At 39.4% G+C, this 19,170-nt stretch overlaps 1 protein-coding gene across 1 annotated transcript in view; it reads right to left on the bottom strand.

Annotated features, from left to right (window-relative positions):
* The window catches only part of FAT4 (FAT atypical cadherin 4), a 135,996-nt gene that overhangs the window by 40,004 nt on the left and 76,822 nt on the right, over positions 1 to 19,170 (bottom strand). Inside the window, exons 7-8 of the mRNA XM_070757692.1 lie at positions 8,557 to 8,737; positions 768 to 1,018 (exon numbers count right to left, since the gene is read on the bottom strand). Of these exons, the coding sequence (XP_070613793.1) occupies positions 768 to 1,018; positions 8,557 to 8,737 (432 nt within the window). The remainder of the gene's footprint in view (positions 1 to 767; positions 1,019 to 8,556; positions 8,738 to 19,170) is intronic.

Below are 19,170 nucleotides of genomic sequence, written 5' to 3'. Positions count from 1 at the left end.
AATATACTAGATTTGTATAACGCCCCTCTCCGCAGACTCGGGGCGGCTCACAGCAACAATAATAACAATATAACAAATCTAATATTTAAAAACATCTAAAACCATACAACACAACCATACCGTACATAAACTATATAAGCCTGGGGGATATCTCAATTCCCCCATGCCTGGTGACATAGGTGGGTCTTAAGCAATATATGAAAGGCAAGAAGGGTGGGGGCAATTCTAATCTCTGGGGGGAGTTGATTCCAGAGGGCCGGGGCCACCACAGAGAAGGCTCTTCCCTTGGGGCCCGCCAGATGACATTGTTTAGTCAATGGGACCCGGAGAAGGCCAACTCTGTGGGACCTTCTCTGTAGCAGAAGACGGTTCCAGAGGTATGTAAAAAATATTACAATAAATGAATAAAATATTCTATTTCTCTAGTTATTATCACTGATTTCAAAATTAGGGAATGTAACTTAGCCCATATATCATATAATGTATATGATACATTTTAAGAAGTGTTTTTACTAATCTAAATTGATTATAGTCTTCTTGAATTTGGTAGACTACACAAAATTAAGTTTGTAGTGAACTTAGTACATTAGAGGTATTCCTTTTATGTATTCATAGATACCAACATAAATCTTATGCTTACCAATTTTTAAAATGTTAAATTATTGTATGTCAAATACACACATTACTGGCTTAACCACATTAACTTGTTTTCCTTATTATTTCTTAGGAGTAGACGTTTTAGCATCATGCTTGTATTATTCTCTTACCTGTACTTGTTGGTGAGGGTATATGAGTGACATAAGGATGATGCTGAAATTTAGGGGGATTGTCATTGGCATCTGCAATTGTGACAAGAACACTTGCTGAACTGGAAAGAGCAGTTGGAATGCCACCATCCTTGGCTACAACAATCAAAGTGTAATTCTCTTTAGCCTCTCTGTCCAGCAGAGCACTTGTAATGATCTGTCCAGTGGAAGGGTTGATTGTGAATTGTGAATTTCCACCACTGAGACTATAGCTGCATAAATTCAAAAATGAAACATTTCCATACTTACTGGATTGTGAAATATATGGTTTTATAGTTCATATTTGAATAAATTGTATGATTGCTAATCTTCTCCATTACCTACATAACAGAAACATTTGTACTAGCCTCATCTCAACCTTACTACATACATATCAAGGGAATACAGAAAAAGCATCTCTCTGCTGCTTTCACATATCAATCCTATGACAATACTGTATAGAGTGTTACCAGATTTTATATAGCAGTGCTTAAAATTGGTTGACTAATGACTTAATGAGTGTTCTGTCAAGCTCTCTGGCAGAATCCTCCTGAAAATTCACAGATACAAATTTCACACACAGACACACACACGTTTGAAAATTCAAAACAATGTTCTTTATATCGAAAATTCAAATAAACTAAGCACTCTTTTTGTATAGCAAAGAGCACTCGTCTCCAAACAAACTGGTAATTTGTACAAGTCCCTTATCAGTTCTGAGATACTTAACTTGCAGCTGTGAGGCAATTCACAGTCCTTCTTCTTTCACAAAGTGAAACTTTGCTCTGGTTTAGTTTCAAAGCGGGGAAAAATCAGCACACAAATGTCAAAATCAGCAAGGCAGGCACGAAACACAACAATCAGATAATCCTCCACAATGGCCAAACCCACAGGCTGTTATTTATAGCAGCCTCACTAATTACCACAGCCCCACCCAACCACAGGTGGCCTCATTTTCTTTGATAATAATCTCTCAGTTGTTGCTGTCTATGCATCGCTCTCCGCATGTGTGGCTGTATCATTAACTCTTGTTCTGAATCCACAGTCCTTGGGCGAGGGAAGCCAAGCCGGCAGCAATGTCGCCGCCGCTGCAGCCAACGCGCGCTACGATCTTCCGGGCGAGCCAGGCTCAGTGACGGAAGGCAGCCGCTTGGCCCGGGATGCTGGGCCGAGAGGAGCCGGGCTTGATCCGCTGAGCCTGGCTGGCCCGGAAGATGGCAGCGCGTGTTGCCTGCGCCAGGGCGAACTTCTGCGCTTGGCTTGAGGGCTCAGTTGGGAAGGCGCGCGGGTGTTTTAAAACGTCCCCGCCGACATGGGGGGCTCGCTAGCACCCCCCCCGAACCCCCAACCCGGGTTTGGGGGGGTGCTAGCGAGCCCCCCATGTCGGCGGGGACGTTTTAAAACACCCGCGCCGCTTTCCAATGAGTCCCGAAGACAAACGCGGAAGTTTGACGTTTGTCTTCGGGACTCATTGGAAAGCGGCGCGGGTGTTTTAAAATGTCGCCGCCGACATGGGGGGCTCGCTAGCACCCCCCCGAACCCCCAACCTGGGTTAGGGGGGTGCTAGCGAGCCCCCCATGTCGGCGGCGACATTTTAAAACACCCGCGCCGCCCCAATCTTCGGCTCCTCGCTAGCGCTGCGGAAGTAAAAACACCATCTGCACATGCGCAGATGGTGTTTTTACTTCCGCAGCGCTACTTCGCGAAAACCCGCTCGTTGCTGGGGGTCCTGGAACGGAACCCTCGCAAAGAGCGGGGGATCACTGTAATAGCACCATTATACCATTGAAGGATAGATATATGAATGATAAAATGTTATGAAGAATTGGAAATGTATATATGCAATTGATGTATAATAAAGTAATAAAAGGACTAGACTTAAGCTGCACATTAAATGTACTACTCTTAGAGTAGTTCAAATGTAAATAACGATATCAAAATGTAATTGATAAAGCAGAGTGCTTTATTTTTCTTTTTCTCAATTTCACACCTTTTTCTTCTCTCTTACTCTTTTTCTTCTTTCTATTTCAATTGTGTGTACGTTGTGTTGTATTATATGTATTGTAGTTGTGTGATTTTATATTTATATTTAATAAACTTTATATAAAAAATAATAATAATTTTAGCTCAAAATAGGATATTAAAAGATCCATGGATGATTCAAATGGCATCTTAAGTCTATCTAGAATTGCCTTCAAAAATGTATCATTTATTATTCATAGGAATGTATGAGTTTATAATGTAGAGCTGTTTACTAAAAAACTATTAACCTAAAATTATGAAGAAAAGCAAAGTTCCTGTATTTTAATACACAAATCTTTTAACAATGAAGGTAACACCACTAGCTTTCTATAGCATTATCTACTGGACCCTGCATCAGCAACCAAAATTGTTAGAACTTTCAGCAATGACTATGCTTAATATAATCCTTTATGTTTTCATGTGGCCTAGACTGTTACTCTTGCAAATTTCTTTTCACTTAACAATTGGACATGATGTCATTTTTTTTAGTTGGTAGAAAACTACAAAGTAAATTCTTATATAACTCAGAACTGAATTCATTTTAACCATAATCCAACACAATCATTTCCCATAAAATCTACAAATACTCATGCATACCATTTTCTATGCTACCAAGGACTGACTGGTTGGTAGACTGTAGGGAAGAAATATTTGATAAGGTAAATGGTCAGTAGCAATATTCCCTTCTTTAAATATTTCACAATATCATTCCTTGTATTGATGTTGATCTATTTCTTTTGAATACAGATTGGTTAATGGCTAACAACCCCACCGTCCTTGCCCCAACTGATAGGTTTGATCCAGCTGCAGAATATATTGTAGTGCAAAAGTTATTGTTCAAGACAAGACTGTTTTGAGTTTTTCAGATGTATAGAAGTAAAAGAATGTTAAAGTAACATGACTTCATTGAGTGTCTCACTACCAAAGTAAGCAAACAAATACTCTATATTCTGCAGATTGTCCAGCAACTATAACAAACTGACATTATTTTTAAATAATAGGCATACCCCTTGTAATTGTAATGTTGAGAAATATCTGACTCAAGAACTAATCTAATAAACTGTAAAGCATCTTTTCACAAGCAGATGCCCTCCATATATATTAATGTGCAATTTACAATATATTGAAATAACTAGGAAGGAATGAGAATATTGGACATACATTTGAAAGACATAAATTTAAGGAAAGTTTAGTCAAACTATGTTAATAAGAATTACTACAATTATTATGTAGACCTCAGAGTCCAAATATAATCTCTGATATTAATGTTTGGTATGGATTTCTGTAAGGAGGTCTGTTGGCTCAGGAGTTAAAGATGTTGAACTTGTCAGTTGGAAATTTGACAATCTGGGTTGCAATGCAATGGGGTAAGCTTCTATTATTTACCAAAACTCTTGACCAGTTCAAAAGCATGTAAATGTAGTCATGTTGGCCATATGACCAGAGAAATATCTTTGGACAATGTTGGCTTTTTCGGTTAAAAAATGGAAATGAATATTATCCCCTAGAATTGCACATGACTGGCAGGGACTGGACTTTTAACTTTATGAATTTTTGAAGATCATAGCAAAAATTAATAAAATAGGATTGTGCAAATATTTTTTAAAAAAATCACAGGAAATTAAGGAATTAAGGAAATTAAGATAGCAAAACTTTATTTTCAAGTATTATTTCTGCATATGTAAGACTTTCTACAAATGATTTCCTATACAGGGTAAATGATATGTAATCCTGTAGAGTAAAATTATGTGTAATTTCATTACAACACATTTTAAACAAATTTATTTATTTAATTTAAATGATAGCGATGGCAGCAGCACCACAGTTTTAAGCTTGCTGTCAATCAAATAAAAATATATAAATATTTTAAATTAAGCATGCGTTATTCATTTTGTATTTTAAGAATGAACTAGCGTAAGGGTTAAACTGATTACTATACTGAATTTGCTAACATTTTTTTCAAAAAATGAGGCAAGCTTCTAAATTCCATTTCCATGTTTTTTGGAAAACAACAAGCTGATGTTCACATTAAACTGAAATGGAAAATAGCTTATTCTGGTTTTCTTGAATGACAAAAGTTATTAGAAACAAACATGAAGCTTCTCTGCATTCTATTAAAAACACATAACCCCAATGAGAAAATGTTAAATCTGCTACTGCCACTTAAATTTTACGTAATCCTCTCTCGTTTCCTGGTAATAGTAAATTATAGGAATTTTCTAATTTAAAAAAAAAAAATCATTGTGAAAAATACTGTAAAAAACATTAGACCATAATAATGCTCCATTAATGGAATATTTTGAAAACAATGCATTGGAACAATCTAAACCCAAACCCAAACTTGGGCTGAGATATGTAGATGACACTTGTAATTTGGCCACCTGGAAAAGAAAAACTGGACTACAGTGATACCTCAAGATACGAACCCCTCGTCTTACGAACATTTCAAGATACGAACCCGGTGTTCTTCCGAACTATTTTCACCTTACGAACCCAAGCCGCTGCTGCTAAGATGAAGGGGTTTCTTTTTTTCCACATTTTTGAAGAAAGAAAAGGGAGGGGTGGCTTAGAGGGAGGAAAAGACTCGGCGTTTTTGCAAGCACTGAGGGGGGTGTCTTTTTAAGAAAGAAAAGGGAGGGGTGGCTTGAAGGGAGGAAAAGACTCGGCGTTCTTGCAAGCACTGAGGGGAGTGTCTTTTTAAGAAAGAAAAGGGAGGGGTGGCTTGAAGGGAGGAAAAGACTCGCGTTTTTGCAAGCACTGAGGGGAGTGTCTTTTTAAGAAAGAAAAGGGAGGGGTGGCTTGAAGGGAGGAAAAGACTCGGCGTTCTTGCAAGCACTGAGGGGGGTGTCTTTTTAAGAAAGAAAAGGGAGGGGTGGCTTGAAGGGAGGAAAAGACTCGCGTTTTTGCAAGCACTGAGGGGAGTGTCTTTTTAAGAAAGAAAAGGGAGGGGTGGCTTGAAGGGAGGAAAAGACTCGCGTTTTTGCAAGCACTGAGGGGAGTGTCTTTTTAAGAAAGAAAAGGGAGGGGTGGCTTGAAGGGAGGAAAAGACTCGCGTTTTTGCAAGCACTGAGGGGAGTGTCTTTTTAAGAAAGAAAAGGGAGGGGTGGCTTGAAGGGAGGAAAAGACTCGCGTTTTTGCAAGCACTGAGGGGGGTGTCTTTTTAAGAAAGAAAAGGGAGGGGTGGCTTGAAGGGAGGAAAAGACTCGCGTTTTTGCAAGCACTGAGGGGAGTGTCTTTTTAAGAAAGAAAAGGGAGGGGTGCCCCCCTTGCCTTTCTTCCTTCCCACTCACCCTTTAGCCTAGCCTTGCTTCTTCCACCCGCCCCCTTTAGCTGCTCCTCCCTGCCCTCTGTTCGCCTCCCTTCTAAAGTTTGGGATTTTCCTGAAGGATTTGCATGCATTATTGGCTTTTACATTGATTCCTATGGGAAACATTGTTTCATCTTACGAACTTTTCACCTTACGAACCTCCTCCTGGAACCAATTAAGTTCGTATCATGAGGTACCACTGTATTTCCTCACACATCTCAATAGCCTACACCCCAAAATACAATTCACTATGGAAACAGAAGCCAATGATCAACTTCCCTTTCTGGATGTCCTAATCTATAAAAAACCCAATGGCACCCTAGGACACACCATCTACCAAAAGAAAACCCACACCAACCGTTATTTAAATGCACACTCCCACCACCACCCTGCACAGATCACCTCAGTAGCCAAAACTCTCATCACCAGAACCAAACGCCTAGCTGACCAGGAGCACTTAAAAACTGAATTGAACAAACTCAAAGATGTATTAATTTCTAATGGATTAGAAAGAAAAACAATTACAAACCTAATCAAAAAAGAGACATCCCCCAAAAATCAAGACCAACAACAGGATAACCCTCTTCCCTTACATCAAAGGCACCACAGACAAAATTAGTAAAATTCTCCACAAACATAATATCAAAACTTCATTTGTCACTAACCAAAAAATATCAAACATCCTAAGAAACCCAAAAGATAAAATCCAACTCAAAAACCAAGGAATCTATGAAATCCCTTGCAAAACATGTGCAGCCACATACATTGGACAAACTAATCGAAGAATAAACGCACGCATTGCAGAACATAAGAATGCAGTCAAAAAAGAAGAAAAAACTTCCTTCCTTGTCCAGCACATTAAAAAAACAGGGCATGAAATTGACTTTGAAAAAACTAAATTACTTTCCAAAACAGAACACGTATATAAAAGAATAATCATGGAGGCCATAGAGATAGAAAAACACCCCCTCAGCATGAACAAAAGAGATGATACGTCCTGCCTACCAGAGATTTGGAAACCAGCCTTAAACAAAAAAACATATCATAATCAGCACCATGTCAATCCTTCAACTAAATGTGATTCCACCAACCAATCAAATCACTAAAACATAGCCACCCAATCTATTTGCTATATTCAAACCACATCTACACCCCCACCACTATTTATAAGGAACAAATGGCAGTTGCAAACAAACTATATTTACAGCAGCACGAAGCTTACAACTTCAGCCTGATGATGGTGAATGTGATTTCACCGAAACGTTGCATAGACACTCAAAATATTACATGGGGCAAAACCCGAATTCAGAACAATCTACAAACACACACACACACACACACACACACACACACTAACAAACAAACAAATAAATAAATAAATTCATCACTAAATGCAGAATGATACCTTGTAAATCAAGAAAAAATATTTTTGTAAAATGTATGAACCTAATTTTAGAACATGATAATTATATTTTTGCAAGCATTTGAAACTTTTGTTTCTAATTTTTATCTAAACAAATACTATATTTTTAAAATTAAAATTAAAAACGTTTTAAAATATATTTAAAAAATTTAAAGCCAATATATTTCTTAATGCAGAAGAGAACACCCTTTTCAAAACCTTTATCCACTCCATTCCAAAAATAAAGTTTGTTTATCTTACAAAGTTTGTTTATCTTAGCCCAGCAATTATACTAGATACACCTATGTACTGTATTTCCAATCAGAGAAAATTCCATAACTCTACAGATGTCACTAACATGGCATGCCGATATCTCATACAATTTTGTAATGTCATGAACTATACAAACATTAAAATTCAGAAATATACATTTTGCATATTTTTAAAAAATCTATTTCAGATTAAAGTACAGTAGAGGGAAACTGTTCAGTGAAATGTCAAATCTATTAAATCAATGAAGGAGAAACTCAGAATTGAAATGAGGGGTTCATGATGCTCAATGAGCTTTTATTGAAGATGTTTCATTATGCTAATTAGATAATTAGATAACATCATGAGTACTAGAGTAGCAGAGCCGAGGTGGCACAGTGGGTAGAGTGCAGTACTACAGGCCACTAAAGCTGACTGCTAGATCTACAGGTCAGCGGTTCAAATCTTATCACCGGCTTAAGGTTGACTCAGCCTTCCATCCTTCCGAGGTGAGTAAAATGAGGAGGCGGATTGTGGGGGCAATATGCTGGCTCTGTTAAAAAGTGCTATTGCTAACATGTTGTAAGCCGCCCTGAGTCTAAAGAGAAGGGCGGCATAAAAAAAATAAAAAAATAAAAAAAATAAAATAAAATACCTAGTATGGGTAATGAAACATCTGCAAGAAAATAAGAAAGTTGAAACAGCAGCAATGTCCCCTCTATTAAATCAGTTCAGAATAAGGACAAACAAACTCAAATAAACTCATACCTGATGACAGCATAAGTTCATACCTGATGACAGCATTCACAGAGCCATCAGAATCTGAGGCATTTACAAGCAAAACATCTGTCCCAGTAGGAGCATCCTCTGGAATGGTTTTAGAATACATATTAAAGGCAAACTTGGGCACGTTGTCATTGACATCATCTACTTTGACAGAAATAGTTCCTGTACCAGTAAGGCTGGGAATTCCTAGAGAAATAAAAAATTGAAACGTTGGAATCCCATATATATCACATTTAATACTCACAATTTACCATGCTAGAAAGACAAAATAATTCAAAAATTAAAGATTCCTTTCTGATAGGGAAACCACATCGGAAAATTTTGAACTTCTTGGTGAAATGTTTACCACCTGAAATTTAAAATGATGTATCGATCTCAATCAATAGATACTGGCTGGCTGAGACTGTTCATATCTTAATGCTGCATGCACCGTTTATACAATTTGGCTGGTAAAAACCAAGCTATAATTTAATGACTGCAGGATGGAGAAAGGAAAGTTATACAGTACTCAGAAATTATGTTAGTAGTCATTTCTCTGTTCTTAGACATAGGGAGTAGATTAGAAAGTATGTGGCTTGATAGAAGTAAGAATGTAGAACAAAAATAAAACTTTATCTTTTTCCTCTCCCAAATCTTTGCTGAGTTTGTTCTCTATGGCAACATGATTTGTGTGCGTATGTGTATACACACACATCTATAGCTTTATAGACAATATGTGTTTAGCTGTGCTGGAAAACAAATCATAAACAAAACACAACATTCCAAAGGAATGACCTGCTGCCCAAACAATTACTTGAACATTCAAAATCTATTGAACATGTTTGTTTTTAGGTTTTGTCCTATGCTACATTTTCCATGCCTCTCTTCACTCTTGAACATATATAGTCAATCGTGATTTAGTGAGCTATTTAAGCATAAGTAAAGTAAGCACATATTTTACTCCTGAAGCTGAGCAAGTCTTGCAGATGGCTGCATATGATATTTGTTAAAACCGTTTTAGATAATGGATACAATGCAATAAAATCCAAAGAAAGTTCTTAAATCGTATTTTTTAACCTCCAGGAAACATTTGTTTTATTTTAATTCAACCATTTAGAATTGTGAATAGTAACAACAAATGCAGAGAAAGTCTAGTTGTATATATAAGGATGTTCTGCCGGGCTCTCCCGAAAATTCAAGGGTACAAATTTCAGACACACACAGGTTTGAAAATTCAAAACAATGTTCTTTATCACAAAATTCAAAATAAACAAAGCACTCTTTTTGTATTGCAAAGAGCACTCTTCCCAAAACAACCCGGTAGTCTGTACAATTTCCCTGAAGCAGTCATTAAGTACTTAACTAGCAGCTGTGAAGAAACTTCACACCCCTTCTTCTTCCAACGAAGTGAGACACACACACACACGTTGCTCTGCTTTGGTTTCAAAGGCGTGAAAAAGCAACAAAGTCCAGCAACACAAGTTTCCTGATGAACTCCAATCAGATATTCTTCCACAACGGCCAAACCCACATGCTGCTATTTACAGCAGCAGCCCAAATTACTGGAGCCCCACCCAAACACAGGTGGCCTCACTTATTTCCTGTAATATGTTCTTACTTGGTCTCTTCTACACATAATTCTGTGCTTGCTTGGGTCCAAAATGTCATCATCTGAATCAAGGGAAGATAAGGGAGATTGACTGCCTGGGCTGTGTGCCAAGCCCTCCTCTGCCGAGTCACTCCCACCTTCTTCTTCGTCCGAGGAAACTAAACTCTGAACTGATTCTGTCAGCAGTAACACAGGCCTGTGACATGTTGAATTTTCCCCTGCATCCACCTCCCCATTCCCTGGGGCAGGAGCTGGGCCAGAGCCAACCACAACACAAGGAAAGCCCTGAAAAAGTTTTTTACACTGGAACCCTTCCTTGATACAATTTGTCTATTTGGAAGAATTGTTGATAAAATTATCTAGGAGCATTTCCTTCCTGAAAAATTATCTATCACTTTAATAAAATATGCTGATTGATATAACTTTCTTTTGTGATATCATGGCAAATGCCCAACAACTGCTCCATAAGTATGTTATGGACTATAACTGGTCTATGGTCCCTATAGAGCCCTGGATTCTGAATGCAAAATAAATAGCATCAATTCTAGATAGACTTGAATTCTGCTAGATAGACAGAACTGTCATTTGGACTTCTACCAATAGATGCCAGGTTCTGTTTTCTTAGTTTTAATTTGTTTTGTGTAAGAAACTGTGGTCTGCTAGAGTTTACAGAGAAGGGCTAGTCATCATAATAGTAATGCTCTTTGGAATTTTGGTTCAGCATTATTAGGGAGCCACAAGCAGAAATATCCATAGAATTCAACAGTTTCATCATTTGCCTTTGACCCTGGAAATAGCCACAAATGCCACAAAGGCAGTCTGCCAAGCCAATGACTGCAGAACATGGTCACTGAAGCAAGGTTCACCCAGCATTTCAACATACTAATATCAGAAAATAGCGGATTAGAATATACAATCATACAAAATGAGTATAAACTTCCTTCCTAAACTGTTGATGAGTGAATCCATTAATGTTATACATCTCCCAGTTATACATCTCCACCCCATGTCCAGCCAACGAAGCAGTAGATGTGATGTGCCAGTGCCTGGAGGCTGTTGGGGTCTGGATGGGTGTCAACAGACTCAAACTCAACCCTGATAAGACGGAGTGGCTGTGGGTTTTGCCTCCCAAGGACAATTCCATCTGTCCGTCCATTGACCCCCTCAGAGAGGGTCCGCAACTTGGGTGTCCTTCTCGATCCACAACTCACATTGGAGAAACATCTTTCAGCTGTGGCGAGGGGGGCGTTTGCCCAGGTTCGCCTGGTGCACCAGTTGCGGCCCTATTTGGACCGGGAGTCACTGCTCACAGTTACTCATGCCCTCATCACCTCGAGGCTTAACTACTGTAACGCTCTCTACATGGGGTTACCTTTGAAAAGTGTTCGGAAACTTCAGATCGTGCAGAATGCAGCTGCGAGAGCAATCATGGGCTTCCCCAGGTATGCCCATGTTACACCAACACTCCGCAGTCTGCATTGGTTGCCGATCAGTTTCCGGTCACAATTCAAAGTGTTGGTTATGACCTATAAAGCCCTTCATGGCATCAGACCAGAAAACATACGGGTCCGCCTTCTGCCGCACGAATCCCAGCGACCGGTTAAGTCCCACAGAGTCGGTCTTCTTCGGGTTCCATCAACTAAACAATGTCATCTGGCGGGACCCAGGGGAAAAGCCTTCTCTGTGGCGGCCCCGACCCTCTGGAACCAGCTCCCCCCAGAGATCAGAATTGCCCCAACCCTTTCCCCCTAGGCCTATACAATGTGCCTCCTCTTTAAGAGTAATATTTTGAAAAACCCACAACTTTGAAATGATGATGACATTGCCTGTCATCATCCATACAGTGATTATCCATAAGCATAATAACTGACTGAAGTCAAATGGTTTTATTTTGAATGTCAGATTTCCTTCAAAATCCCATGTCAAGTAATGTAGGTTTTGAATTCATATTACAAATATGCATTAAAATACAATGAAATAGATACCCTGATAGTTTATTTTGTACCCCATTGATTCCTGAGAACCTTATAGTTAATTTTTTTTATTTTTGCCAGTAAATTATATTTAGCTATTCAATATGGATTATTGAATATTGAGTTAAAAATTAAATAGAGCAGTTAACAGATGATTGTTTCTTTTAAAAACTCTTTCAATAATTATATAAGATACATACATACATACATACATACATACATACATACATACATACATACATATATGGTACAGAACCAGATTATCTCCGAGACTGCCTTCTGCCGCACGAATCCCAGCAACCGGTGAGGTCCCACAGAGTTGGCCTCCTTAGGGTCCCGTCGACCAAACAATGTCGGTTGGTGGGACCTAGGGGAAGAGCCTTCTCCGGCCCTCTGGAATCAACTCCACCTAGCGATTCGCACTGCCGCCTCCCTCCTTGCCTTCCGAAAGAGCTTAAAAACTCATCTTTGCCGCCAGGCTTGGGACTCTTAGATCTTCCCTTGACCACTGAATGCCTTAAGTATGATTGCTGAAGGTTTGGTTAATGAGTTAATTTTTTAGGTTAATCTTCTCTTTCTAATTGTTTTTAATATTGTAGAACTAATTGGATTATATTACTGTTCTTTTTTATATATGCTGTGAGCCGCCCCGAGTCCTCAGAGAGGGGCAGCATACAAATCCAATTAAATAAATAAATAAATTAAATAAATAAATACATATATACATACAACAAACCATATTGGAAAACATAATTTAACAGTCTAATTAATTTTAATGGTTTAAATATCTTTTTTTATTGTTCCAAATTTTGAATAAAGGAACTACTTCTAGAGACAGCTATGAAAAGGATATCATATGTTACTCTACAATATATATAACAATGATTCAAATATACTAATTTATAACTGGACATAGTTTAAGTATTATGGATACTAAGTAGAATAATGCTATTTAATGGAAGACTTACAAAATAGAAAGATTCGTATGATGCAAGGGAAAGCACATAGTAGAAATATGCAAACATTTTAATTTTAACAGAATTCCTTTAAAAGGAATAGTTATTTGAAGACCACAGCATGGAATGCACAAGGGGGAAAATTAGAACAAATTTTTTTGGAAATGCGTTATTTGCCAAACCACTTAATGGAACCAAGTAAGCTGCAACAAATCACGATTGGGAAGCAGTATGGTTTAGGTTTATTTTAAGCCTACAAAAGTATACTAGGAAAGATGCTGACTATAAATGTAACTGTTCCTTATACATAGAAGGACAAAGAAGTACAATATGGTTCTGTGTGAAAGGCACTGCAAACAGAAAGACCAAATAATAAGTGTAAAAAGTTACTGAGGTCATCCTAGAAACCACCGTTCCCTGTAAGCTGCGCGCGTGAGCGCGTGCGCACTCCAAAATACCCCCGCGTGCACCCTTTTCCTCGGTCGCGCACTTCCCATCTCCCTGCCTGCGCGCCCACCGGCTGCCCCCCACCCGCTCGTCCGCCCGCCCGCACGTCTGCTCTGCAAGAGAGGCGGGGGAGGCGTTCTCCAGAGGCTGGCGGGCGCGCAGGCTGGCGCGCGCTCTCCCCATCTCCCTGCCTGTGTGCCCGCCCGGAACATTCAAAGTAAGAGCGAAGGGTTTTCTTATTTTGAATGTTCCGCGCCGTCTGGCAGGGAGATGGGGAGAGCGCGCACCGGCCCGCTCGCCCGACATTGTAAATCACTTTCGCCAGCCTCCGGAGAACGAGAGTGAGAGCGTCAGAGCAAGATAGAGAGAAAGTGAGAAAGAGAGTGAGAGAGAAAGGGGGAGGAGAGAGAGATAGCAAGAGAGAGAATAGAAAGAAAGCAAGAGAGATAGAAAGAAAGAGTGAGTGAGAAAGAAAGCAAGAGAGATAGAGAAAACAAAAGGCAACGCACGAGTCTCGGATTCCGAGGGAAGAGGGTGAGGCAATCGGCCGAGAGGCGCCTTAGTTAGGCTCGCTCGGTCGTGGGGGTTTTTGTGTGTGTGTGTGTGTGTATTACTGAACCCGAAAGGGACCGTCAGATGGCCGGACTAGACGGGATGCTATGGCACGCCCTCCTCTCCCCCAGCCTCTTCCTTGGCGTAGAAGCGAGCGAAATGCTCCTTGGAAAGAAAGTGGAAGAAAGTAGAAAGAGGGAGAGAAGATACATGGAGGGAGGGAAAGAAGAGGAAGAGAGGAGGAGGAAGAAAGCAGGAAGGTGCGGGGGAGAACGATAGAGGTGGGGAGTGCAAAAGGCAGCCTGAAGACATGGAATGGAAAAGGGGTGCCAGTTTACGATTGATTGATTGATTGATTGATTGAAAATGTTTGGTTTTGAAGATAGTGTTTATAGATGCAGGAAGGATGGTTGGAAGGCAAGAAAGGAAAAACGCTATTTTTTTTGCTTCAGTTCCCATTCAAACACACACACACACACACACACACACACACAGACACTATTTTGACCGTCCCCAAGTCAGCCTGCAATGAAATCCCGTGTTAGCCCTCCCTACGTTTCAAGGAAACCTTGGCGGGGCAGTTTCTCCTGCCACCTTTGCCCGTCTTCGGCAGCGCCCTGGACTCATTCGCCCATCGTGTTTAAACTTGTTTGGGAAAGTTGCATTGCCGTCTTTGTTGCATCCTTGTCTTTTCTCTTCTCTTCTCCTCCCCCCACAGCTGCCCAATTACCTTTATAAACTTTCTCTGTTCCCTTAAATTGGAAAGGGGTGTATGTGAGAGAAAGAGGGAGAGAGAGAAAGAGAGAGAGAGCAAGAGGGGGAGAGAGAAAGAGAGAGAAATGACTCTTGATTTAAAGCATGTGGTAAAAAGCACCCAAATAATAACAGAGAAAAAAAAAACCCAGCTGTGTGTGTGTGTGTGTGTGTGTGAACTCTTGAACCATTTCCAATAGCTCACCTGTTATTGGAAATGGTTCAAGAGTTCACACACACACACACACACAAGGGGGGAGGAGACAGGGATGGAAAGAGGAGAAGATAGTAATAAAATAGATTTTGGTTTTGTTTTATTATTAATTTCTTTTAATAAAAAAAGGAATTTTTTTCTTATTTATTTATTTATTTATTTATTTATCTATTTATTTATTTATTCTTCTATGCCGCCCAGTCCCAAAGGAACTGTCGCTCAGACACTATACTTTTCCGCCCACACCGAAAAAAAATTAGAGGGAACATTGCTAGAAACCATAGAATCTGGTTAGCAACATAGTTTAAAAAATAATAGCAAAAAATTAAGAAACAGTTCATTAAATGTGTTTCAGGTAAAATTCACAATCATAAATGGAGATACAGAGTAAAAAAAGCCCTATATTTTATTTCTGACCTTAGGGGGAGTGGCACTTTTTCATTCAATGGTGGTATAGAATTTGCATCTGGTCTGTCACATCAGGTGGTAGCTGTGCCAAGGAAAGCCTTTGCAGTTTTTGTTGTGCTCTGCCAATGGCTTACAGAACTGGCAGCAGAATCACACAACAAGGAGGCTGGGAAGAACATGGGCCAGGCCTGGAGTCAGGAGAAGACTTGGTGCCAGAGGCAGAGAAACTGTTCTCACTGCATACATGCACAGAAGGCAAGAACAGTTACAGAGGAGAAGGATTACTCAGGAGTAAGTTGATAATTGGCTCCTCTCATGTAGCATATAAGTGGAGCACAAGGGAGGGCCCGTTGAAGGAAGCAACTTTGATCACCTTGTGTCATTCTAACTTGGACTCTGTGTTTTCTGTTTGACCTTGCCAGGTTTCTTGCTAATTGGTCTTTGACAGCTTGTCAAGGAAGGTCAAGGTTTGTGTGCTTATCTGCCTTTCCCTGAAAGACTGTTGTCAGACGTCTCATCATTATTTGAGACTTATTACAGATGGGAATGAAAATAATTACTAGCCATTAAAATAAAAGAGGTTTTTGGGACACCATTTTTACTGTATTATTGACCAGGAAGCCAAGGTCAGAACAATTTAACCTGATGAACGACTTTTGTCCTTTTCTAGCTCAGGGATTCCTTCTTATAGTCATTCATTTCTTCATCTCTTAACACCTGGCTCTCTGCCTTCTTCTGCCCATCCAGAAGTCTTTCTTCATTGGTTCAGAATACAGTGGTGCAGGGAGAGGACAGGCCTACCTTAGTATACATAAGTAACACTCATGCATTCTAATGTGCACTGATTGTCAGTTGGTTTCAGACATTATTCAAGGCGTTGGTCATTATCTATAAAGTCCTACATGGCATAGAACATGATTATTTGAAGGATCACCTAATTTACACAGCATCTGCCTGTTTTATATGACCTGGTGGATGGAGTGAACTCCAGATTCTTCAATTAAACAAAATTAAATTATCGAGACATCATAAGTGCACTTTCTGTGTATCAGTATCTGTCCTCTGGAATGAAGCCTTCCCCTAAGATCTGAGGGCCCCCAACCTGCTACTCTTCAAAAGTTCCTTGAAGATTTGACTACTCACACATTTGACTATTCACAAATGAGCCGGGGTGGCGCAGCAGGTAGAGTGCTGTACTGCAGGCCACTGAAGCTGACTATAGATCTGAAGGTCAGCGGTTCAAATCTCATCACCGGCTCAAGGTTGACTCAGCCTTCCATCCTTCCGAGGTGGGTAAAATGAGGACCCGGATTGTGGGAGCAATAGCCTAGCTCTGTTAAAAAGTGCTATTGCTAACATGTTGTAAGCCGCCCTGAGTCTAAGGAGAAGGGTGGCATAAAAAAATCGAATAAATAAATAAATAAATTGGTTCCCATCTAATTTTGTCATACTCCCCTTATAATTTGTTGTTGTTTTAAGCAAATTATAAACTGTTGAGAATCACTGGGAGTTGGACAGCAACAGTTCATTAATAAAATAAAATGTCAACATTTTAAGTCAAGATAAAAGTTGATCCTTTCTTAACAACCATTATGTATTTTCCCCCATTGTAAATTTCAATGTATAGATTGTGATAAGTTTCACTTTTCTTATTTTTCCTCACACACACCCCCCCCCGAACAGAAGTACAGTGCTACTCTAAACAGTGTCATGTGTATCAGAGCTCATTAATTTTTAAAGTGCAATTGGGAATTTCATTCTAATTGCTGTAACAGTTCTTCAAGAAACTAGTGTCTGGTGCTTTTTCATAAATCACATTTCTCCTTTGTGGCTTACATAAACTAAATGAAAGAGTATGAGTGGTGTTTTAATTATGAACAAAATGGACATATACCAAGCTTGCTAATTTGGCCTTGCTAATTTTATAACTCAATTTCACTTTCTGGATTTCTGATTAAGGGTTTATGTCAATGACGAGCAATGTGTGATCATCCAAATTAACAACAATGCCCAACATCCCTGCCTCATCTGCAATTCAGTAACATTTGGAAACCTGCCCATATCCCATTCCTGGCTTATATGAATCATAGCCACTAACAGCCATGGGGAAAAGTCATCTCATGCTGATTTCAGCCACATAAATTTTAGAGGGAGACTTAAGAAACCGCTCACATCTGAGATTCAGCTTGTTATGACATTAATGTTTAGTGAAAACTAACTGCAGATTAAATTCTCCATTCTCTGGCGCAATTCATGTTAGCTTTTTCAAACTTGAAATGAGTTGAAATCACAAAGGAACTTGTACAGACAAATATTACACACCATAAATGCCATGGTGTGAATGCATTTATAAGAAAAAGTGAAACTTATCACAAGCTACACATTGAAATTTAAAATAGGGGAAAATACATAATGGTTGTAAAGAAAGGATCAACTTTTATTTTGGCTTAAAATGTTGACATTTTATTTTATTTATAGATTTATATATACAGAGTAAAAATATCATTCAGACAAATATGTTTTCACAAAGGGAAAAAACAGCCCATCCTATCAAAAACAGCACCACAAAACAGATTAGGAACACAAGATAAAATAGGGAAGAAAATGATAAGTGAATACCTGTCTATTCTAGAGGAGTTCAAATCACCAGGACTGGATGGATTACACCCAAGGTTCTGAAGGAACCACTGAACTACAGTATATCTTTCAAAGATCCTGGAACATGGGGAGCTTCCAGAGGACTGGAAAAGAGCTGATAAAGTTCCCATACTCAAAAAAGGGAAAAATATATTCAGGACTACAGACCTAACAGCCTGACCTCAATATTAGGGAAGATTCTGGAAAAGATAATCAAGCAACGAATCAACAAACACCTAGAAGCAAACAAAGTAATAACCAAAAGCCAACATGGGTTGTCAAAAACAAATCATGCCAGACTAATCTTATTACATTCTTTGACAAAATGACAAAATTAGTGGACCAGAGCACCAGTCGATACAATTTACTTGGACTTCAGTAAGGCATCTGATACAGACAAATATTACACGCCATAAATGCCAAGGTGTGAATGCAAGTAGACCACAATCTAATACTAGATAAAGTTGAAAAATGTGGGTTAGACATCAACATCACCAGATGGATTCAAAATTGGCTAACCAACTGTACTCAATGTGTAGAGCTCAATGGAACTGCATCCATATGGAGGGAAATATGCAGTGGAGTACCTCAAGCAGTGTTGGGTTCCTACCGATATGGGCCACTCTATAGTTCCGGTAGGGAAAATGGAGCTGTGCGCACAGCACCGGGTGACTGGCGGGCAGGCGTGCCCATGCAAGATTTGACTTCTGCGCATGTGCAGTAAGCGAAATCTCACACGAGAACACTTGCACGTGTGAGATTTTGTTAATTTTTCACATTTTTTATGTTTCCGCACAATTGCACCAGTAGCGGCAGCAATAAGGAACCCTTGCCTGACCCCATGGCATTGTTTTAGGCCAGGTACTCTTCAATGACTTGTACGAAGGGATAGATAGGGAACACATCAAATTTGAAGATGACACCAAACTGACAGGAATAGCCAACTGTCCAGAAGATAGGCTCAAGGTACCGAAAGATCTTGACAGACTTGAACATTGGGCGCTATCAAACAAAATGAAATCCAATGGTGAAAAAAATAAAGTTCTACATTTAGGCAACAAAAACAAACGCACAAGTACAGTATATGTGGA

The sequence above is a fragment of the Erythrolamprus reginae genome, chromosome 7 (genome assembly GCF_031021105.1).
Source record: "Erythrolamprus reginae isolate rEryReg1 chromosome 7, rEryReg1.hap1, whole genome shotgun sequence".
NCBI classification, from domain to species: Eukaryota; Metazoa; Chordata; class Lepidosauria; order Squamata; family Dipsadidae; genus Erythrolamprus; species Erythrolamprus reginae.
Note: the sequence above shows the minus strand (reverse complement) of the source record. Positions and strands in the feature narration are given on the sequence as shown.